This window comes from Marmota flaviventris, chromosome 19 (assembly GCF_047511675.1).
Source record: "Marmota flaviventris isolate mMarFla1 chromosome 19, mMarFla1.hap1, whole genome shotgun sequence".
Classification (NCBI taxonomy): Eukaryota; Metazoa; Chordata; class Mammalia; order Rodentia; family Sciuridae; genus Marmota; species Marmota flaviventris.
In genome coordinates, this window is record NC_092516.1 from 2,183,138 (window position 1) to 2,207,211 (window position 24,074).

At 52.6% G+C, this 24,074-nt stretch overlaps 1 protein-coding gene across 1 annotated transcript in view; it reads right to left on the reverse strand.

The window, feature by feature from the left end:
• Nucleotides 1–24,074, reverse strand: part of Grin2a (glutamate ionotropic receptor NMDA type subunit 2A) — a 323,436-nt gene that overhangs the window by 54,179 nt on the left and 245,183 nt on the right. The window contains exons 5-9 of the mRNA XM_027940847.2: nt 15,690–15,895; nt 11,636–11,804; nt 11,396–11,549; nt 5,576–5,701; nt 2,186–2,415 (exon numbers count right to left, since the gene is read on the reverse strand). Coding sequence (XP_027796648.2) covers nt 2,186–2,415; nt 5,576–5,701; nt 11,396–11,549; nt 11,636–11,804; nt 15,690–15,895 — 885 coding nt within the window. The remainder of the gene's footprint in view (nt 1–2,185; nt 2,416–5,575; nt 5,702–11,395; nt 11,550–11,635; nt 11,805–15,689; nt 15,896–24,074) is intronic.

Consider the following 24,074-nt stretch of genomic DNA (forward strand, 5'->3'; position numbering starts at 1 on the left):
CTGTCTGCAGGATGTGATGGGCGCATCCACACACCAGTTCCCTCTGATCCTCTGCACAACTCACAGAGAACGGCAGGCCCGGGGAGCTTGCCTGACTCGGCTGGGCCTGGCAGGGGGCGAGCGGGAAGCCACCCTGACCCCATGCCAAGCTTCACCTGGTGCCTCAGACACCCCGGGCCTCAGCTGGGGGTCTTCCGGCAGCAGCCCCCGCCCCACTGGCCAAGAACTGGGCTGAACCTGCTTTATTAATGAAGTGCTCAGGAGGAACCCATAAGGGTTGGGGTGCGGGGTACAAGGGAGGATTAGAAATCATCCTCGCACGCGGGAAACGGACACCTCCGCAGTGCGGCAGCCCTGACGCTGCGGGGCTCAGCCGGTGGAGATGGGCTTCCCGAACGCAAGCTTCCACAGGAGGGGGTGCCCTCTTCGCTCCTCCAGGTGTTTCTGAATGTCCACTCAAGCCCTGCCACCCTCTTTGCATGGCAGTGGGGACTGGGGGGGAGCAGGCCACAGACAGGGGAGCTCTGAGGAGTGTCTGAGGAGGAAGGCACAGGACACGGCTTTACTTCAGAGGCATTTCCCATGACAAGGGCCAGAGGCAGCATCCTCTGAAGAACCCTGGCGTGGCTCTTCACCAGCAAAGCGTGTCAGAGCAGGCTGGGCACGCAGGCTGGGCACAGGAGCCCAGGAGGCCGGGGCACCGGGGTCTAACACCGTCCATTCATGCGCTCTACCAACAGGAGGTACCGGGTGCCCCCGGGTGCCAGAGAACTCCATGAAAAGTGGTCTCTTCCCAGCCAGTTTGCACCCCTCCGCTGTATCTCTTGTATCCCATTTATTCCCGTCTGACATTTCCTTCTTCCCTGACATTCATTTGTGTATTGGTTTTTCTTCCTACCAAAATTCAACTTTCGGGGGTGCCTGAGCTCACCCTGCCAAGCTCACCCCAGAGTCAGGGACGTCCTCTCTGGTATTTTCCCTAAGACCTGAGATTCAGGAGGAGGCAGCCAGGAGAAGACGGGGGCAGCACCCTCTAGGCAGGGAGCCCAGCGGGCACCGGGCAGGAAGGGGGACAGGGAACGGGCAGGGGCTCTGCTGAGCAGCAGGGAGGGGACGGTGCGGGAGGCAGAGGGCTCTGTGTGTCCGGTCAGTGGAGGGGCCCCCACTCAGGCTCCCAGGGCAGCCCTCCGAGGGAGGCCAGCCACGCACGGGGCACCTCTGTGCAGGGGACGCCATCTCTGACCCTGGCCTCTCCTCGTCCGCCTTCAGCAGCCCTGCACGCCCTGGGTCAGCTGTAAAAGGCTTTCCACGGGCTGATTCTTTATGCAGCAGTTTGTTGATGAATGTGAGAGGATGTAGGTAGACTTCTGTCAACAGGGTACGACAGGGAGATTTCAGAGAGAGAGACAAATCATCCTCACACGCAGGAAACAGAAAACCTCCGCAGTGCTGCAGCCCTGACGCTGCGGGGCTCAGCCAGTGGGGATGTGCTTCCCAAAGGAGAATTTCCAAAGGAGAGGCACCCCGGCTCCCTCTTTTCTTCCTCCAGGTGTTTCTGAATGGCCACTCAAGCCCTGCCACACTCTGCCTTGCAATGAGGACTTGGGGGAGCAGGCCACAGACAGGGGAGCTCTGAGGAGTGTCTGAGAAGGAGGAAGCCACAGGACATGGGTCCTGGCTGGTCCTTTTGTGTTCCTTGAAGCGATCTCAGGACAGCTGCAAGAGCTGACTGAAAGTCAGTCGGAAGGCGGCCGGTTGCATGGTGGGGAGGAGCTACAGGTTGATTTTGTCCCTCGACAGGAGTTTAGATATGAAATGCCTGGTACTGAAGGTGAGGGATCCCAGGCTTGGAGTACACAGAGGCTCTCCAAGGTCACAGAGCTAGGAGGTACCTGCAGGCTAGCAGCCCCTCCACACTGAGTTTCTCACGGCCCAGGACAGTGGACAGTCCCCACGTCATGCTCCCCTGGGAGGTGTGAGCTGCTCTGGGCTCCGGAGTCAGAGAGTGCCCACCGAGGCCTCTTCAGGAAGCCTGCAGAATCAGCAAGTGGGGAAACTGTGCTTCTAGATCAGATCCAGAATCCTTCAGAGCTGGTGAGCTGACCTTCAGGTGCTCAGATCACTCCTTCTGAGGACAGCAGTTAAGACCAACCCCGACACAGAGACGAAAGCAAGGCCACCTTACCTTCTTGTCACTGAGTCCTGTTACTTGGTCCACAAACTCCTCCTGGATCATGAAAGCAGCCAGATTGGCTGTGTAACTGGCCAGGAATATGACGGCAAAGAAGGCCCACACGGACACCATGATCTTGCTGGTGGTGCCCTTAGGATTCTGGACAGGCACAGAGTTGTTGAACACCAGGCCCCAGAGGAGCCAGATGGCCTTTCCGATGGTGAAAGAAGGCCCGTGGGGCGCTGCAAACGACAGGAGAGACACTCTCAGCACTTTCCCAGCACACGCGCTTGTGTAGGCGGGAAAACTAGGGGCGGCCGCCGGCCACGCTGAGCATTGCTGGGGACAGCTTGGTAGCACCACAGCCGTGTCCTCTACCTGTCCTAGCACCAAAGCCACAGTCGGCTTCATCTTTCTTCAACAATTAGCATCCTGCCCACATTTCTATCTAACTGGATCTTGGCACATTTCTTTAAGAAGAAATAGGAAAAAAAAAACAAGAGAGAGAGAGAAAGGGAACGCAGAGGGTTCTGAAAAACGGGGATGGGAAGGAGAAGCAGCCGAGGCCCTATTTAAATTTGGATTTGATTTCCATTTGGGAACCAATCTCCTCGATAAATGTAAAGAGAGCCTGATTAAACCCGTCGCTGGGGGCTGCTTCTGTAGCATCAGACGCGCCCGCCCAGCAGAGCGCGCCATTCAGCAGGCCTCATGTTTGGTATTCTAACTCGATGGTCCCTAGCAATCGCTCCTGTTCGAATTCAGATGTAAAGTGAGCTCGATACAGGAATTAAACCAAACTAGAACTCTCTCCAAATGGAGACATTAAGGAACAGAATAATAGAGCTGAATTCTTCCAGCACTTCACAGATGGAAGGCGTTTCATCGTGGGGTCGTAGAAAATGAACCCCGCTCTGCTCTCTCCCTCCGCGTCTTCTTGCAACGGCTACGCGTGTCCCTTTTAAGACTCTTAGACGTTCCTTGCAATAGACTTAACTAAAGAGGCAGAACAATGCTGGGGAAATTTATTGAGACGGGGCCGACGCAGGCTGTAAAACACTCACGTTTGCGTTTTTCAGTCTGAGTTTCGCACAGGGAAAAAATCAATTTATGTCCTTGTTTTGAGAGGAAAGAAGGTCTTCCTTTAACAGAAGGTTAATTTTTATGTCATTTAAGTAAATGGAAATATGAAAAAAAAAAAAAGATCTCCGGAGACCAGTTTGCCACGTGAGCAGAGTGGGCAATAAATAAAGTGGCAGAGTGTGTTCAGCTGAGGAGGGGACGGCGCCTGGGCAGGGAGCTGTCACCGTCCCTCATCCACCGCGGTCAGGAGAGACCAACCAGTTCCACCCTTTCACTCATTCTCTCCCGTTTCTCTCTGCCTCCCTTTTCAATCTCACGGACTGATTCCCAAGAGGCTGGGAACTCTTAGGAAAAAGTAATAATAATGATTAGAGTCAAACCAGCTAACCTCACGACTGCTTGGTTTTATTAGAGATGCATGTTGATCCAAAGTGACAGCTTCTCGGGAATCAGACATAGGTGGCCACCAGGGACCTGTCCAGCACTCTTGGGGACTCCCGATCCACGAGTACTATTACTGGGCTACATAGAACTTTCCCCATGAAGTGCAATGTAACAGAAAAGCATTTTGCACAGAAAAACCACAAGGAGCTATCATTTCCTGGGAGTCGTCACATGCACAAGAGCAGGACACAGGAACCCTGCACCTAATGGGAGGGCTGGGCAGTTTGCATCCTGGCCTTCTAGGGCACGCTGCAGCCGAGGGAGGGACTGTGGCATGGGATGGCCTTTGCAGCACGTTAAGAAAACAAAACCAAACAGAATAAAAACCCAACCCTTCATGATCATTCTCAAATGTACCCACTTATCTCCATCCTCATTTCCTACTTCAAGTCCAAACCACTCTGACCACTGGGACACCTTCTTCAGGGGTTCCCTGCTTCTATGGTCACTGTCCTCTCATTTACCTGGACAGACAGTGACCTGTTCACATCGTACACCTGGGTCACCGGCTTCCCTTCCCTGCCCCCAGCCTTCCTGAGCCCCCTCCCGGCTCTCGCACCCAGCTAAGCAGCACCCCGCCCATCACCGCCACCTCGCCCCTCTGCCCTCTTCTTTCAATGTGCTGCTCTCGGTGCTCACTGGGTCATGTGTTTACCTGATGCAGCCACAACCCCGCGCCAAGATTCCTGGGGGAGGCAGCCTCTAGCTGACCCCTTTGCCATCGGTGCACGACCCGGCACATGGCACCTACTCCAGGAATATCCACCCGTCAACGTGTGACGTCACAACAGCACGGACGCTGGTCACACAGATGCCGAGATGAGATCTGCCCTGCGGCCGCACAGTCACCCACAGAGAACTGCCTCGGCTTCCACTCACTGGAACCCCTGCGTGGCTCACTGCATGGCCTTTCATGGAAGGCACACCGTGTCCACTTAAGCACGAGGTGACTGTGACACGTCGTTACTGCAGGTTGGCTGGAGATGGCTCAGGCGGCAGTCCCTGCTCTTCAGTTGTTAAGAGGTGGAGGATTTCAGTTAAACTAAGTCCCTCATAGCACCCCATGACCTCTGGCTGTTTCCAACGCTTGACCTTCCGGGGGGGGGGGGGAAGCGTGTGTGTTGATGTCACGGGGCCCTGTCACGGGGAGCGTCTGAGAGCTCAAACTCTCCTACCTCCCCCAGCTCCTGAGAGCCCTGTGCCGGCTGTTGGTCCCCTCCAAGCTCCTGCTTGTCACCGAGGAGACTCCCTGTTTCTGAACCCTGGCTCCTGGGGGTGCCTCTTTGTGAGTTATAGCCAATAAGTGCCTCCCAATTCAATTTTCTACCTACCGGTTGCCTCTTTATCAAGCACCATGCACTGAAGTCGGGCACCGTCAAGAGGGAAACGTGACTCCTTGGGGAAAGATACCACTTTACAGCTACGCTGTCAAGCGCATGCAAATGTGATTCAGTAATTTGAAGAACGTTCTTAAACTAGATTCTTTGTGTAGACTGAAGTTAAGACTCGCTACGATTTTCATATTTCTTTTTGACACAGCCTTTTTAATTAATTGCCAAAATAACTTTGTTCAGAGCTGCTTCCTCAACAAATCAAATATCAACAGTTTCATCTAACAATGATTGACTTCTCCTTATAAGATTAAAAGGTCTCATTTTGCTTTATCCTTTCATTTTTCTTTCTTTCTTCTTTTTTTTTTTTTTAGCTGCAGAAAATGAACCATGTTTGTGTGACATGACAAGCCACCTCTGTGGTCCAGCACCACTGGTAGGAGGGGGTTCCATAGCAACGTGAGACGAGGTACTCAGAAGCCAGATGCTCATTACCAGTGGGTGAGGAAGGTGGACCTGGGTTCTACTGATGAAGGCTCCTTACCTTTCCCTTTGGCCAGGTTTCTGTTGTAGCCAACGGGACTGAAGTACTCAAAGACAAACACGGCGATGGCAGAGACGATGAGCAGCATCACGAACATCATCACCCAGACGGAGGCGCTGAAGGGTTCTGCAGGGAGACAGACCAGGGGACAGAAGCAGTCAGTCGGCGGCTCTCCACGCGGCCCAGGAGCCCGGACGTGATGTGCGGGCTCACCAGCCGGACTCCTCTAACTGGAAAATGATCATTCAAAAGAAGCCAGTCATGAAGAAGAAAAAAAAAAAAAAAAAAAAAATATATATATATATATATATATACACACACACACACACACACATTTATATATTTTCTAAAATATTTGAGGTACTTTATAAGCTTGCATATGATATGATCAAACCAGAGAAGAGCAGAGGACATTTTGCAACTCAGATCAAGGAGAACAGAAACAAAAAGGAATGGTCAGATGAAAGGAGAAAGAAGAATGTAAGTAAACAGGCTGCGGATCCCACAGGACGGCAGGACCCTCCCGAGAACAAAGCTGGGGGACAAACGGTTGAGCACAGACTCCTGCAGCCTGGCCTGGTTTTGAGTTTTCTCTCCATCTGCACTTCTTACACACTGGTGGGCTGCTGGGTAGGGATTTCAGAGGTGACGGGAGAATGACAACCTGTCGGGAAGGATTCCAAAATCATGGGTTGAGGAGGATGTTAGAAGGTCATGGTCTGCCACCGTGACTCTCCACTTGGCCCCTGCTACATGCAGACCAGAGCTCTGGAGCCTGTCAGTCTTGCTGGTGCAGGCACCGGGCTAACATGCCAGGGGAAGCCATCTGAGGACACCGTGTCACGTGATAATTTAATGGGAAAGCATCACTTAAGAAATGCAGGTAGACCTAGACGGGCAGCAGTCGGTGGGTAGACGGTGAGTCACTTTCGCCAGCTCTTTCCACATCACTGAGGCAGTAGGCAGAGATCTCAAGGGCTGGCCAAGTCCCGGGGTTCTAAGGCTTATAACACTCTAGGAGGGTAAGAGACGCTACGCAAGATAAATTGGCCCTTTGATTCAACCCAGTTGAGGATGAAAGCCATTTTATCTACTTTTGATATAGATTTGCTAAAAAATCAACAGAGACTAAAATTTCAAAAATGAGTATATCTGCCCTTGATTGCCTCACTGGGAAGAAGTCTTACAGCCACAGATACCGTGGACCTAACACCCCGTTCCTCATAAGCAAACAGTGTCTGAGGGTCCGTCAGGGCAATAATGCTTCTCAACAATGAGCTTCTTATTATTTATGATGAAGAATGAGGCCGATTGCAGACTGTTAGTCTATGACTGCCGCACCCAGCTGGGAGTCAGGCAAAGTCCTCCTCCAGGAGGCCTGAACTCCACGCTGTGACCTGAAAACGAGAACAAGTGCCGGGCAACCTGATTTTGAAAGCGCGAATACGTTAAGAAGCAACCGGTAACAACAGAACCGGCTTAACACAGAGGGGCTCAGAGATCCGGGAGACCTTGACAGAATTCATCTTACTTAGATTTGGCTTGAGTCATAGACAATATTAGGCCTCCGGAATCACATGAATTTGGTAATGAGGTGTATCCAAAAGGGAGAATAAGTAAATGAGTAATTAGGAGATTAAAAGTATTTAATAGTCAAGAATAGAGATGTTAAACTAATTGTCAATTCTGGCGTGCTGATGGCATGGTGGGCCTTATCGGAGGAGTATTCTTGTGACAAGGACGTGAGCATTTAGACATTTGTGATTCTCGTTACACGTACGTGAGCATTAAGACGCTTGGCGGTGTGCCTCACCCACGTACGTACATACACAGTATGGCGAATGCAGCAGCGGGTTTGGGTTTCCCCTAGTGCCCTGGAGCCACGCGGGAGAGGGGTTCATTCTGACTTGATCGCACAGGCGTGGAGTGTGATTTGCTGCTGTTCAGTCCCCCGTGGTCCCCGTTCCCTCCTGCCTCCCTGTCCCTGTCCCCTTCCTCTACCCACTGGTCTTCCTTCTATTTATAGACAGATGTAAAGGTGGGCTTCGGCGTGGCACATTCCTCTATGTGAACAGCACAGTCCGGTCCACTTCACTCCACAGTTCCTCCCTTTCCTGTCCTCCCTGACCCGCTTCTTCCTCTGCTCCACCCATCTCCCTTCTATTTCCGTGGGACCCTCTCCCACTTTTCCTGTGATTTTGCCCTGGATGCAGGCACGTCAGTTCACAATGGCCAAGTTGTGGAAGCAGCCCCTGCAAGTGGATGGTCCAAGGAAACGGGAATCACTGATCTCAGGATGAAGCCAGAAAAGGCGGCGGTGGGCGGGGTTGGCGCTGTGCGCGGTGGATAAAACCCACTTATGAACCAGGTGATCTCTCTGTGGGCTGTGATAACATTACAGGATCGGGGGGACCCGTGCTGAGCCCTTCTGCTCACGTGTCAGAGTGTGCACTCCTGCAGGGGACTTCCGTGGGCGTAAGCATCCCGCCCACTAACACACTGGTCAGAAAGTTCAAGGACAGCTGCTCTGCAACAAGATGGTGTCCCACTTGGAACTGACAACATTGTCCCTGGCTTGTGAGATGGCACACACATCAAGGGGTTCTGCGGCAGTGCTCTGGCTGTAGTGTACCAAGTACCTGCTAGCGACCCTGAAGAACCGCTATCCTCAGACGCCACACACGTGCCCCACAGTGAAGAATAGTGTTGGGGCAACAGCGGGACACGGTCCATAGCAGCTACAGAGGAACCCGGAGCCATTTTAAACACGTGCAGATTATATCCTCTAATGGCTTAAGCCAGAACCAGCATCCACCACAGAGAGACTTCAATCCTGGAGACTCCAGGTCAGCTTTACTTTGGGCTAAAGAATTCAAATTGCTTGGAAAGTCTTCAAAATTAACTGGATGGAAATGTTACAAGAGATGTCATCTCTGTCCTTGACGAACCATTTTTACACAAAAGCTCCGTGGCATTACCTGCAAGTGTTTCCGGTGTGAGTTAATGGAGTTTGTGGAGGAGAGAGAATAGGGAATGATGAACAGCAACGCAATCAGATTTCGAATGTTTGGGCTCTTCCAGATGACTGAGCCAGTGAATGGGAAAATGTAGCTCAGCACGGTTCATTATGACTTTCAGAACCTGCAGATAATGGCCGTGAATAAGGGGGTACAACGTCAGTCAAACAGGGATGTAATTTAGTGACTAGGGAAAATGTTCACCTCCTGTGTAAAAACAGCTTTGTAAATTGCTTCCTCCGGCTATATTTTATTTTATTTTTAAAATATACAGCAGGAAAAGTGGGGGGTGGTTTTGCTAAATTTGGCAAAATACTTGACTTTTTATGGAAATGGTCTCTGATGCAGGTAAGACAAAAAAAAAAAAAAAACATCTAAAGAAACTGGGTTGAGGCCAAATTCAATATCAGTGACCCAGTTTTACAAGTCAAGTCAATTTATCTGATTGAATTGGAAAAAAGTTCTCTCCGGCTCACTAAGTAGATCTGAAGACAATTTGTAAAAAAAACCCACATTTCTGTCAACTTTGTCCCATGAACCCACTTCCTGCACCCCGTTCTCTAGCTCCAGGGCAAAGCCCTCTGCCAAGGGTCTGGGAGACAACGGGAAGAGCAGTCGCGACTGAGGGTGAGGGCCTCTGGCGAGCGTCAGGACTGCACTCCTCCTGGTGCTCCTTATGAAGACACAGGTGTCTGTCTCCATGTCAGACACGGGGCAAAGGGACACGCGAGGAGCCTATTGAGTGTGTACTTGTCAAGCTCCACGTCACTCCAGTAAAGGGTACAAAAACTGAAGCTGATGACTGCAAAATCAAATGCAGTGAGTGGCAAGGATTTCGGCAGCTTAACTGGATTATCAAAATGAAGTAGTGAGTCCACATGCTGCCGAGAGCGAGGCACGGTCCAAGACCCTGTTAGTCAACATTTCAGCAGGGAGAAGGGAGCACGAAATCTCCACGGCGCTGACATCACACGTAAGTGAGGACATTGGAGGAACCAGACCCAGGGCCTGCAGTTGGTTCCACAGGTTGGTTCCAGTCGGCAACTTTCCATAATAGAGATTTTTGTTTCTGGAAAAGTGTAAGACTTTTAGTTGACGTCAGCACTGTTCTCCCTATCCCCTTTCTCTCTCTCTCATGCAGTTTTACTCTAGAGATTACAGTTTGACCCATTTCTATGGGCATGCTAAGGAAGAATTAATCATCTGAATTCTGCTGGGCCTGGTGGTGCACCCCTGTAATCCCAGTGGCTCAGGAGGCTGAGGCAGGAGGACCGTGAGTTCAAAGCCAGCCTCAGCAACTTAGTAAGGCCTTCAGTAATTTAGTGAGATTCTGTCTCTAAATAAAATATTAAGAAGGGCTGGGGATGTGGCTCAGTGGTTAAGTGTCCCAGGTTTAATCCCTGATACAAAATCATCATCATCACGCTCATAATTCCACAATCTTCCACAAGATAGCCACTTTTATTCATTCATTTTTAAAATGTTTTTTGGTCGTTGAGGTACCTTTATCTTTTATTTATTCCTATGTGCCTCACACGTGCTAGGAAGCACTCTGCCACTGAGCCCCAGCCCCAGCTCAGACAGCGACTTTTAAAAAGCCATTTATAATAGCCAAACAGCCAACAGCACTCTGCTTTAAAGAGGTTCCACCGCTCTCGCCAGGGTACCCAAGTCACCCAGCTATGGTGCTGAAGCCAGAGGACAGAAACACATCACCCTACCCTGGTTTAGGAAACAAAGGTCTCCTGTAAACGTGTAAATTTATGAAATGGTTAAAAGAATGTCCTGCTTTAGAAACCATTGGGCTTAAAGGACAGGCACATTTAAAACATGACTCCATTAATCTTAAATCAGCGCATATTCTTCAGACTGCTCCTGTTTGAGTACAGAGGAGGGCGTGAATCAGGTGTGCTCATCATTATTCTCCCTTCCTTCTCGCAGACCAACGACTGCCACTGAGGTGGGTGCGGAGGACGGTGGGGGATGCTGAACAGGGGTTCACGGCGACTTAAATCAACTGTGGACAGACAGGCTTGCTCATTTTTTAAATGTTTTGCCGGGTTCTCAGCAATATCATCTACTAACTTACGCTCTACAGAGTCCAGACCAGTATCTGAGTAGGCGCAGCAGAGATCTCCCAGAGAAAGACAAGTGAAAGCCACCCACGGGGCAGGGCAGGGGGAGAACTGCGAAGACTCAAGTGCAAGAGGTTCTGGAGGATGCTGGACTGTGATAGTGGGAGCAAATGGGACCCCATTCTGTTTCATGACTCCAGGCCAAGTGGAAGAGTCATGACTGGGGCAAGATGTTCTTTTCCTTTTGCTATAGAGACCTTGAAGAACACAAAAATACCCCATGGGGCATTGTTTCTGAAACTAGGGTAACGGGGCTCTGTTTCTGTAACTGGGGTGACTGGGCTAACTGATTGGTTAGGCTTCCCTCCACTTGACTGCACTGTCCCGATTCTGTAACCTGGCTGGCTTGCATTGGCTAGACCCCCATACACCCCTTTTGCGGTTTTCAGGCTTATAAGGAGCGCCCTTGCAATGGTTCGGGGCTGATCAGGGGAACAGCTTTATGTTCTGGTCAGCCGCCACCGGTGTGCTTCAATAAAGGCTTGATTCGATGATACGTGAGTGGTCTGGAAGTCGGTTTATGAAACCCCGGGACCAAGCTTGAACTATAACAGTTGGTCACACGGAACCCAACAAGGTCCAGTCTGGCCACAGGCTATGAGCAAAGGTGACGGAGCAGCTGTGATCCCTTGTGGGAAAGCGGCAGGAGCCCCTGGAAGTCCACCTACCTAGGAAGGCAGAGGGTGAAACGGTGCCGTTGCTCCTGGACACCATGACGCTGATCCCGGTCTCCACGAAGGGCACGGAGAAGTCCACCACCTCGGAGCGCTCCTCGTTGATGGTCAGTGAGCCGACCGCCATGACCGCTCGCTGGTAGACCACCTGGAGGCGGACAAGGAGCGGGGTCTGCGGCTCTGCCCCGCCGCCCGGCCCCCTGGGGAGGGCCTGCAGGACGGGCGCCCACCTACCTCCCCGATCATCCCGTTCCACACGTTGTTGACTTTCTTGCCGTGCTTCCCGTTGGTGACCAGGTAGAGGTCGTAGGTGAACTTCACGGTCCGCGAGAGCTTCTTCAGGATGTCGATGCAGAACCCCTTGCAGCACTTTTTGACGTTCATCCCCTCGTTGGTTGAATTGCTGTGAAGGAAACCCCAAGACGGCAGAGGGTCAGCGAGGGTGGGCGGGAGGGGTGGGGAGGGGCTCTGCACTTGGCCAGCTCGTCTCCTGTGCCTTCCCGATGGGGAAGCGGGGCTCAGGGAGGAACTGGCCTTTCCAAGGACAGCAAGAACAGAAGCGTCCTTCATCACAGCGGTCATCACGACAACTGTAACGTGTGGGGGAATGGCTCCTGGCGAGGCACTCCGCTAACGGCCACTGCCGGCTGGGTTGACCCGTGACATTTCTCTGAATCAGGAGCTGTTTTTCACCCCGTTAAGCAAGCAAGAGTTGCCCAGCGTACTTTTAAGAGTGCATAACACACAACCTCTTTAAACCAGTGTTCAGTGGCTCTATCTAAAAGTCAATCATAAAGCTTCTCAGAAACTGGGGAGAGGATGATGTGAGATCCTCTATACTTTATCCTGTACTTAAAAGTCTTGAAACCGAAGGCAAGAGGGCAGGGTTCTGAAAAACCTCCCAAGAACCAGGAGACCCGCGTTCTACCCCACGCTGGAGCTGTGGACACCATCTCTCCTGGCAGAGCCGGCTGTCCATGAGGGTTCATTCACAACACTCCCCGTCTACCCAGATGGCATGAAGTATAAAAGGTGACACTCTAGTGGGAAACGCTGTCCACCGGGAAAACCCCTGTCTCAACCCAGACAGTGCTGCCATCTTGAAGGCCGGCTTAGAATCTCGCGTGTCTTGGAATCTCCATCCTGCGTTACTCACCTGACAAAGTCTCATTCCAAGAACACCCACACGGACCTTAGATACTTCTAAAAATGAAGGAAACTTGGTCTTCCCAAACCAAGTGGCCAAGGCCCCTCACCACTCACACAGGAAGGTCAAGGCCTCTGTGGACAACGCACTTGAGTCCACCTCGCACCAAGCCATCCTCTTGGCTCAACCTTGCCCTGGAGTCGCTGAGGTCATGAAATACGTGCTCTGTTTGAATATTCCATTTGGGGCTTATTTACACACTGGACTGTTTTAAAAAAAAAAGCATCAAAATGATGTTTATGGAAATCCAACCCCATCGTAGAAAACATGTTTCCATGTCATGAAAAAAAGAGTCGATTACACGGAGGTACAAACAGAACGATCACAGCTCTATAAAAGCAGAGGAGCTTATTGGGAAAAAAAAAAACTGGGTAGAACAACAAGGGAATAGAAGCACAGCTATTTCTCAATGGGGGGAGTTTTCTTCCTCGTATTTTTGGAGGCATCCCCCAGATAGCCAGAGAGCGTGGGGATCAGAGGCACCGCTGAACGCAGAGGGTGTGCATCTACACATACCGCCATGGGTGCAGGTTCTGGCTTTTTAGGAGGCTGACGGGCCCCCAGGACTCCACGTTGACCAGAAGTGACAAACAAGGGTCGTCCCTGAGGAGCGTTGCCAAGAAAACCAACAGGAGGCCGTGTCTAACAGAAATCCTTTCAACCGTGGGCTGCTCAGCCCTGACTTTGGAAGATGCAATTGATCTAACTCGTGAAGATGCTGGGTCAGGGGACCCTAGTGATTTCCCACTGACTTCGAGGACGTCGGACCCCAGTCTCACCTGGAGGCCCAGGCCCAGACCACCCATGGAGGAAAGGAAGGAGCAGGCTCCCGCCCCCCAGGAGCCAAAATCGTGCCCTTGCACATGCTAAGCCGATTCTCGTCTTCAAGGGGAAAGTCGGTTCTTTAGGGAGAGCGATTCAGTTTGGGGATTTCTCTTCACACCGACAGACTCGGGTACGGCTGACCCCTTGTTTCCAGCTCCAGTGCTACCGAATTTAAAGATTTCAAACTCTTCTTATCGACTGTGAAGCACCCAAGGCCCCGTGGGCCCTATCCAAACCTGGGGGTACCGTGATGGGAAAGGAGGTGTCCTGCCAACGGCGCCCTCAGTTTTCGTCATTCTTTCCACATCTGACCAACTTCTGCCCGCAGGACGCCCACGCAGATCCACACCTCCTGGGACGACCTCCCTCCTTCTCCCCCCAGGCCCTTCCAGTTCCCCCGGTGTCCCCCGGGTGTCCTTTTGTCCCCAGCTTGGCTGCCCCTTCCTTCCCCAGGGCCTTTGCTCCTGTGCTCCTCCACCTGGGAGGCTCCTGCAGACCGTCACAGGTCCGCCTCCTTACCCTTCACACTGTCCTTGAGCACTGCTGGGTGACCTCCAGAGCCGCACAGACCCCTTGCTCTCTGACCATGACACCTGGTTTGTCGTTTCACAAGGTCCACCATCACCTGGCGCTGCCGGCTTCCTTCACGGGCAGAGTCAGGATCTGACTGTCTATGACAGGACCAGAGGTCCCGTCTCCTCTGTGCCCAGAACCGCGCCTGACACACGGACTGCACTTAATGCAGGTTTATGCATCAATGTACTGACCTTTTTTTTTAACATTTTTATTTATAACAACATCTGTGCTATTTAATTGTGGAGGAATTCAGCAAAAATTATTGAGACATCATGTCCCTAGGTGGGGTCACCTGCTTGCCTTTCCTTGATGAGCTTCCTATTCATCTCCAGGGAAGGGGAGCCCGGGTGAGGGACGCGGGGAGTGGGGAGGCCTATTCAGGATGGATCTATTTATTCCCTTCGTGATCTATTCAGAATCTCACCTCCAAAGAAGTTGACCTTGTAGATAAAATTTTCTCCAAGCCAAAGTGTGCCTTCATAAGACATTTAGCCAACGTATATATAAAATATACGCCCGACCCCAAGCTCTGAGATCCGGGGCCTGCATCCTGACTAGGGGGGGCTAAAGTCAGAGTGTGGAGTGGAGGAGTCACGGTGCCTGCTCGTCCTGGGCACTCCGCAACCCTGATCCTGTGCTCGGTGACTGAGAGATCAGCCAGGCACAGTCCCCATACGGAGGTGGCTTGTCATCCAGTGGGAAGACAGACGAATTATAAACTGTAAAGGCAGGTGATACGGGTAGAGATGGACTCCACCCCGGGCACCGCAGGGACAGGCAGAGCTGGCCTAACCTGGGGAGGCCGTGGCCAAGCTTAAAGACCAGGGGGAAGGGCCCCAGGGGAAAGGAGGTGACCAGGAAATACTCCGTCCAGCAGAGGCTTTCCCTTCTAGTCGCTCTCCTGGTGGGGGGTCTGGGCCCATGCTGGCTCAGGAAATCCGGGGCCATGGCGTTTTCTGGGTTCCCAAAGGGCTCGTGAAGACGGAGCCCTACCAGAGGGTCAGCTCTCCCTTCAGCATCACAGACAGGAGGTGACAGGCAGCCCAGGTCGCTGTGGGTGAGCAGGGGAGCTGCAGAGGTTCAGGCTCCACCTGGGTGGCATCTGAAAGTCACACCAGGTATGTGCCCGTCCTGAGCCTCAGAGACAGACTTTTTTTTCTTTTTTGGTTCCAGGGATGGAACCCAGGGGCACTCAACCACTGAGCACGTTCCTAGCCCCTTTTATTTCCTATTTTGAGACAGGGTCTTGTTGAGTTGCTTAGGGACTTGTAAGTGGCTGAGGCTGGCTTTGAACTCGCAATCCTCCTGCCTCAGCCTCCCGAGCCACTGGGATGACAGGTGTGTGCCACCGTGACCAGCCAGAGACAGACTTTTAAAATTTTTCAGAAGGATGGGTCTGGGGGACACCCAGGAGATGAGGGGAGAAGGACATGCTGGGATGAGGGGTGATGGCCAGGCCCCGGAAGTCATGGTTCCAGCAAGACTGAGGGTGGGCTATCCTCGTTGCTTGGGGAGTTCAATAAAGGCCGCGTGGCGTGTCCCCGGCAGGTGTGTCTGCCGACCCGTTATCGTGTGATTACTGTAGTAATAGGGTTATTCTGAGTCACACTCACATCCAGCCACAGATGTGCCATTGGCCACGACACCCGCGATTTAAGAGAACCAGCCCCCGTCACTCACTTGATCTTGACGAACTTCCGACAGGGCACTGTGTTCCTCACGCACGTCTCGGTCAGCGGGTCTATGTCCTCCACGATGACGAAGGGAGCCTCCTCCAGGGTGACGATGCTCAGGTGGTTGTCGTCCGGCTCGCAGTCGGAGAAGGACTTGTACCTGGGCCACACGGCGTGCCGCAGGCTCAGGCTCTGGTTCTCCCACTTCCCCACCTGCATCAAACACAGAGGCCACTCGCTCTCCTGCCCCAGGACTCCCTGCAGGGCCAGGCCCGCCCCCTAGGCGTCCTGGGGGGCAGCGTCCCTCCTGAGGGCGTTCCTGCCGCGAACTTCAACATGTGCACAATTAGGAGCTAAGAGAAATGAAAAAGGAAAGGGTACGGAGCACCGGGCAGCTCCACCTCCCAGATCCCGCCTGGAATCACTACACCTGCACGTCTGGGGGACGTCCCAGCACTGCCACCCTCACGGCTCCCCGGGACCCCTGAAGCGAAGGAAGCAGCAGGGACCCGGAGGATGACAAGCCTGCAGCTCTGAGGTGTGCACATCTGAATCCCAGAGCTTCCGCCCCCTCATCTGACAGAGGCCCAGCCACACCTGGGAGTCTAACAGGGCCATGCCTGGCACGTGGTGGAGACTCCTACCTTCTCTTCAAGTTACAGAGGAGAGAAAGGAACAAAGGTAAAAAGGTGCTAAGAAAAGCAAGTACAAGAGGAAAGGGGAGAAGAAGATGCAGTAAGACGTAGTCAGCGAGGAAAGCAGAGACCTGGGGGAAGGCACAACCCAGAGGGACAGCTGGTGACGGGATGAGAAGCATCCTTCCAATCCCGGATACAGCTCCCGTTTAAGTTGCAAATGAAGTTGAACTTTGGTTAATCTGCACAGAGGGGAGACGCTGCTGCTCAGTGTACACGGAGACCTGTCAAAACAGAATCGATTGCATCCCCTCAGAGCAGCAGTCGGCCTCCGAGCAAAATCAAATTGAAGGCTGTAGGTTTTGAACCTTAATTCTATTTGACAGGTTATTGGCACTATTCACATTCCTGCCGGGAGGAAGCTGCCCCACGGCCTCTCTCGCCGTCCTCCTCCTGCTCCCACGCACGGTGCTTGACACCGCAGGTCAGCACTTCATCTGTAACACCCACCTCCAGGAAAACACCTGGTCTGCAAAGCTAAGTGCAGGCGCAGGCCTGTCTGAGCCGTCGTGACCCACTCACCTCTCCCCCCGCGACATAGTGTGGCCAGAAATGAACCAACCGGAGGCCCTTCAGGAGATTCAGACGCCCTGCACCAGACAGGAGGGGGCGGGCAAGGAGGGGGCGGGTCCCTGATCCCTGCACTGCCTCATCATTTGGGCTGGCTGTAAAGAAACATCCATGTGGCTGATCACAACGTGCTCTAGCTTCTGTGACCCTGTCTCCTTAAGGTAGGAAGGTCAGCAGAGCTCTTTGCAACGTGCTCGTATGTGCCACCCGGGCTCGGGAGAACATGGGGCCCATCGGATTCTTCTTTCATTCCACATGGATCCACTGAACACCTACTATGTGCTGACTCCAGCCGAGGAACAATCCTGGATTGTTCTTAGAAAGACTTCTGCCATCTTAGAGCTACCAATCAGCTGCAATAATAGGGTTATTACAGTGGCTTGGGAGGCTGAGGCAGGAGGATCGCAAGTTCAGAGCCAGCCTCAGCAACTTAGCAAAGACAGAGATCTAACCAATAATGCTGAACACAGATACAAAGATTTGCACACTTTTTCCTTTTGGAATATGTTATACTAACCCCCTTTCTTCCCATTTGTCTTTGAAAACTCAAACACAACCTTTGAGAGAGGTTGGGTAGCTTAGTGGAACAGCTTTGGGGGTCAAGTAGAACGAGGGAAGAAGAACGAGGGGTTCTTACTGGCTTCACCCTCTAGCTGAACAGGCTGGGGAAAGTCCTTTGACCCCTCTGAGCTTCTCTTTCTCTGTTAAAATACAGAGAGAAAAAAAGATAATTCCTTTAAGGACTGCAGGGAGGTTTGAATGAGCCACTGCTGTCCATCACACACGGAACCGACACCCAGCGAGGCACGTGACATCACTATTCTGTTGCTGTTGGCATTTGAGACAGAGATCAAATGTCAGCTTATTTGTAAAGTGGTTCTTGCTTTTCCTAGAAATCTAGAATTCTGCATCTCTCTCCACCACAGCGTGTTGATACTATCTACGATCATAACAAGGTCACTGCTGACACTTCTGTGTTCAGGAAGGGTGTCCGTCTCACCACTTAGTCTAATTCCACCAAATCCAACATGGTGGGAAGGGAAGCATGGAGAGGTTATGTGAGCTGCTCAAAGTCACACAGCAAACAGGTGCAGAATGAGATACACCACGGGGCTGTCTGACTCCACGGGGTTTCCCGTCAAATACTCAGTGCTTCTACCAACTGAGCAATGATGACATCGCTCTACCTACAAGGCCCTTCCTTCCTTGCAGACCTGGCTCCTGACATCCCAAGATAACATAGATCAAGGCTTGAACGAGCCCTGAACTAGTTGGTTATGCCATTGGCCTCACTGCACGCCAGACATCAAGGACAAGAGCCAGCCCCAGAGTGACTCATGGGGAAAGAGTCACCAGCTCCAGAGTGTGGTGTCTTCCTAGCTCCCGGCTGCTGCCCGCTTCCCGTCACATCCATGCAAGGACCCATGTGTCAGCCCAGGAGGACGGAGGGAGGTGGCAGGTGGAGAGTGCTTGATGAGGAACGGAAGCTTCTGGGTAAACACTGCCCCAGATCCTGAGGGCTCCCTCCTTCTCTCCTGAGTCCACAGCTTCTTCAGGACCCATCTCAAACACCAAGAGTCCCAACTCCAAGACTGTCTACCAGATCCGAAGCTGGAGGACAGGCTGAGCGTTGGCATTCTGCACCCAAAGCAAAATACCGGGGAGCGAGGATCTCTCCCAGCAACCTCCGTCTCCCAGACTCCGAGCCATGGAGGTGGCTGTCTGCACAGTCCTGGGAATTAAATTTCCCTGGACAGCAAAGGCACCATGCTCTCACCACCTGGAAAGGCGATCCAGCCACCCTGCAGTGTTCACAGGGAAAGCAAGACTCCACGTGATAAACCCGGAACTGGGGGTCAGGAAGCCTTGGTCTCCATCCTCACATTGTCTCTGCTAACCCCAGTTTGCAGGGGCAGGAAACAGGCTTGGAGCCTCCACACTCCAAGCGTTTCTCTTTGGAAATTGTGTCCCAAATGGAAGAGCCCTGCGCACTCTGAAAACGGCAGCTAGCCATCTCATTCCACCTTGGACCTGATGGTGACACCCCTGCTGTTCTCTAAAATGGACCTTCTTCCTTTTCCAAGGCCCTTCTCCATGATGCACTCCACACTCTACTGACATCAAGACCCATAAAAAGCTGCTCTGAGGAGTGAGCCAAACCGAGATCACAGCACCCTTCCTTTAGCTCCACGTTTTCTGAGGCAGAGACCAGTACATCAGAGCAGGTGAACGACGCAGCCACTGCGGCCACGTGAGCCTGTATCTGGAGCTAGAAAGGGAAGGTCTCCGGGGACAGGTGGCCGAAGGCCTGGTTAGACGGAAGGAGGAGCCGGACAGAAGGCACACCTGTGCACGGCATGGGGTCCAGGCTCACGCGCGTGCCTGGAGGGGCTCCACTGAATTTTCAGGAATCACCTCCCTCGGTGCTGTGGACCCTTCCCCATCCTCCCTCTCGTGGAGCAGAAGGAAAGGGCTCAGCCTCATGAATGGCCTGGACTCGGCAGAGTCAGTCGGTTACAGTCAGATTTTTTTGCTAGTGTGACCAAAAGACCTAAGAGAACAATCAGAGGAGGGAAAGCTTATTTGGGGGCTCACAGTCTCAGAGGTCTCAGTCCACCGAGAGCCGGCTCCATCGTTGAGGGCTTGAAGTGGGGCTGAGAGCGTGGGGAGGGTCTGGGGGAGGAGAGCCATCGAAGACATCCACAGGAAGCAGAGAGAGACTCCACTCACCAGAAACAACACGTCCCCCACGACTGCCAGCCACGCCCCACCTGCCTCCAGTCCCCACTCAACCAACCCCTACCAGGGGGTTAGTCCACTGACTGGGCCGAGGCTGCCGTAGCCCAAGCACTTCACCTCTGAGCCTCCTTCCATTGTCTCACACATGAGCCGCTGGGGGACATCTCCATCCGTCCATAACACAGATGAGCAGATTTAGATCCTGCCCGACCCTAGCCACGTGACCTTGAACAACCTTGGTTTCTGCAAACACCACATGGTAACATTCCATCTCACAGTCATCGTGAGGGTTCTCGGGGGTTAAGGACAGCAAACCTTTGCGAGCACACGGTACCTGGCCCACAGAAGGTCCCCCGCTGGTCCTGTTGTCCTTCAGGCAACATGTACTAAGTCTCTCTTTGAGAAGAGGAGAAGCTTTTGCAGGGGAAGCCCAGACTGAGGCAGTGGAGACCAACCCGAGTTCCTGCCATGACGTGCCCTTGACGGGTCCTCTTCTTGGTCTCGGCCTCCGCACCTCTAACAGGACATGAGGGGTTGGGTTTGGACTAGGGGACCCCTAGGGCCTTTCAGATCTGAGCTTCTGTGTAAAATACAGGGGCGAAGTTGTCTTCTCAGCCCTTCCCCGATTCGGGGCCAGGTACCAGTAGAGAATGAGAAGAGGGGGAGGGTAGCGCTCCTCGCTCGATGTTTACTTCTGGACAGTCAGGGCAGAGGGACGCGCCTGCCTCTGGAGAAGGTGGCAGGAGGTTCTGAGAATCCAGCAGAGGGCTGAGGGGCACAGGGTGGGGTCCGCAGAGCCCTCCGAGCTGCAAGAACCAGTGGGCCCCAGGCCAGAGGCTTCACACCAAGTGGACTTTTCATCTTCTAGAAAGAGGCACAAGCCCAAATACCGGCTCCGCCACGTTCCTGCTGTCGCGCTGTGGACACTGATGACCGAGTCACTGTTCACACTGCTGGGTGTGAGCATGGGCTTCAGGGAACAGTGCTGACGGGTCTCCAGGCATTTCCATCCTCAGCGCAGCTCCAGGAAGCAGGTAACCATGACGACCCTCGTTACCTCATGAGGAGCCTGAAGAGGGACAAGCCTCCCTCAGGTCATGCCATCAGGGCCACCGCAGGATGTAAGTCAGACGGCGAGAATGAAGAGCGCGGCTCACTCCCTGTCACTCTCAGAAATGGGTGTCTGTGTTAAAGGTACCTGCCTCGTAGAGTAGTAAGGGCTCACAGGTGAGGAAGGCGGCTCCTATTTCTGCCATTCAGAGGCTCTGACACTGGCTGAAAGATCAGTCCCTGTGGTCCTGAGCCAGGCCCGCGACGACACGCAGCTCTCACCCTCTCCCTCTCACAGACGAGGAGACCGAGCGAGGCAGGGAGTCGCCCTGGTTTGAAACGGGTAGGACCAGGCTTTGAACCCAGGACTCATCTTAGAATCACCGAGGAAACAATCTGAGGTTTTCACTCTGGAAACAAAGACTGACCTCACCCTGCAGACCTCTGCAAACGCCACCTCTGCCAGATGCTCACGGCACACGTCCTCCCACGTGGGCCTCCTCCAGAAACCCATGACCTCAGTCTCATCATGGAACATAAAAGTCTTCACTGAGGAACATTCTAGAAAATATCTGCCAAGGTCATCAAAGAACAAGGAAGTCTAAGGAACTGTCACAGCTGAGAGGAGCTAAGGAGATATCAGGATTAAATGTACTTGGTTTCCTGGATCAGAAATCAGACGGAACAGAAAAAAGGGATTAGATAAAATCTGAGCAAATCCCAACAAAGCACGGGCTTTACCTAACGGTGGTATATCATTGGCTCATTAATTGTGAAAAAATAGACCATGCTAATGTCAGATGTTAACAAGCAGAGAAACTGGGCACGGGGCACATGAGGAGGTGCTATATGTAAAAATATTTTTTTTCTGTAAATATAAAACTATTCTAAACTAAAAATTTCATACAATTTTTTTTCCCGAAATTCAAAAGGGAATATTTTAATATAAGAAGCACATTTCCAGAGACAGAGGGGCCCGGTTGCCAGGGATGTGACCCTGGGGCCATTCAGTCTGCCGTGGGATCCAGATGGCCTCTTACCGACTGTGCCACTTGGTGAATTGCTTCCTGTCTTTTTGCCTCAGTTTATCACTAAAAATGGGATGAGGCAACGGCGCGACTCACGGGGTGGTTGAGAGGACCCGATTCCCAAGTTAGTCACAAAGCATGAACCACATGCCCAGCACCGTTCTGCCTTGCTCATTTGCTCTGTTTAAGTCAACGGGGAGGACTTCAAAAGGGGAGTGCGTATTGTGTCTGAAGGACATAAAGAGAAGAAAAAGTGCTCTGCCTGTCCACATCCATTTCCTGACTACCTGGGCTACAGCACAGTGGTTTTCCCCTGGAGACATCTGGCTTCCAAGTTCAAGAAGGCCCATGTCCCTTACTTGGCAAATGGGTTCATGGAGTCCCCTAGCCACAGCCATGGGACCAGTGATGTGCGTGACCTAAGCTGCGCCAACGGGTTTCCCTGGGGGGACTACGCGGATGCATGGTCCTGCCGGGACCACCTCTCAGAGGATGGGCACTGGGCTAAGAATCAGGGAGGTGGTCCCAGGAGGGACGCTGCTGCTCTAGCTGCCGACCCCCACTGGGCCCTTCTCATGTGGGGGCCGCGCCTGCACTGCTCTGATCCCCATGAACTGCACACACAGCGGAAGTTAAGGACCCACTGTTTTTATCTCACCCCGGGATTCAAGTTCTTGGACTTAAAAACAGTCACAGAGGCCACTTGGGAGGAAAAAAAATCTTAACCTTCAAAATAAACTGAACTTTGGTGATAAACCTCTGAGTATTCTCCGCCAATACGCTGAAGTGGTGAGGACGAGGGGAAATAATGACCTCTGATGGAGAACAGTGATTCTGCTGAAAGAAATATAGAAAGGCAAAATTAACTTTGTAATGACTTTTTTTTATCCATTCTTATTAATAAAATTTAAATATGGAGCTTTTTAGGAGGCTCACGGCTCCTCGGCTCCTAGAAAGCGTTCCAGAAAAGGGCAGCAATTGCTCACTGACATGTTCAGCCAGTGGTCTCTGGGAGCGTGGATGATTCCATCTCCAGAAGCTGCCTCACGTTCCTATCTACCCCTTCGTGTCTGGATAGATTCACAGACACCACGGCACCTGCAGAAGGCTGGAGAAACCAGGTTAATAGATGCAAGCGGCTCTTCGTTCAAAGGGAGATGAGCGTTTGATCTTATTTGATCTACTTATGAAATGCTTACAAGAGACAATTAAAACAGCCTCATAACTGGTCTTTTGATCTCCAAAGCCACCCACCACGATCGTATTTCTAAGTACCCAACTCAGGGGTCCGGCCCTGCTCACATCCTTCCACCATGCACAGAATCCCACCTCTCCCCCCTCCTTCCCTCCCACTCCCCACCCTTTTCCCGTCTCACACTGAAACGCAGACATGCACACCTTCACACATACATGCACTTACACCTACACGCACTCACTACTAAAGCCCCTGCCCTCCATGACCTACACCTCTATACGCAAGCCCACACAACACACATCTACACACAAGAGCACTCTTGCCCACTCAGGCTCACAGTATGATCACTCACAACCACACACACACACACCGAACACACTTACGCTCACACCTCTGTGCACACATGCACGCTCTTGCACACAGACAAGAGGCTCTACTAAGCTGATAGGGTGCATGCACTTTTCACCAGACGCACCCCGGATGACACCCGCTTCCTGCCTGTGTCTGGAGCGCCCCTGGTCATCTCCACCTGCTGACCTCCTACCCTTTCTTTTCTGGCGTGGCTCGAATGCCAGTTCTTCCTGGGGGCCTGATTCCCCAGCTGGAATTCATTTTTTACCTTTCCTGAGTCTCTAGAACTTTCTCTTTTGTTCATGCATGAGCTCAACACACGTTGGTTCGTTTGGGGATTCGCCAGGTGCCAGGCACTGCGGAGGCCCTGGAGCTACACTGTCAACAGTCCCTGGAGGCCATCTTCCTGTCTGGCTGCAGAGGACAGCAGTGAAAGGAGATGAGTGCTGCACCCGGGAGGAGACAGGAGGCTGGGGAAGAAGAGAGCTTCCTGTTGCCGAGGAGAATCAAGAGATCTTCCGACAGGAAGCGATTCCAAACAGGCAGCAGATCAGAAGAAACCACGTGTTCCTGTTAGGGTTCGCCTTTGGCCTGTGGACAGCTGAAGTGTGTGGGCAAGGCCAGGGGACTTACTGGTGATTTCAAGCAGGGGAGTCACACCCCTGACTGCGAGAGGTCCCTGGGGACCCTTCCTCCTAATGCAGGGCAGGGAAAGGGGTGTGGCTAACATGGGCTGGGCGGCAGCTGCGAGGGTCAGGATGACA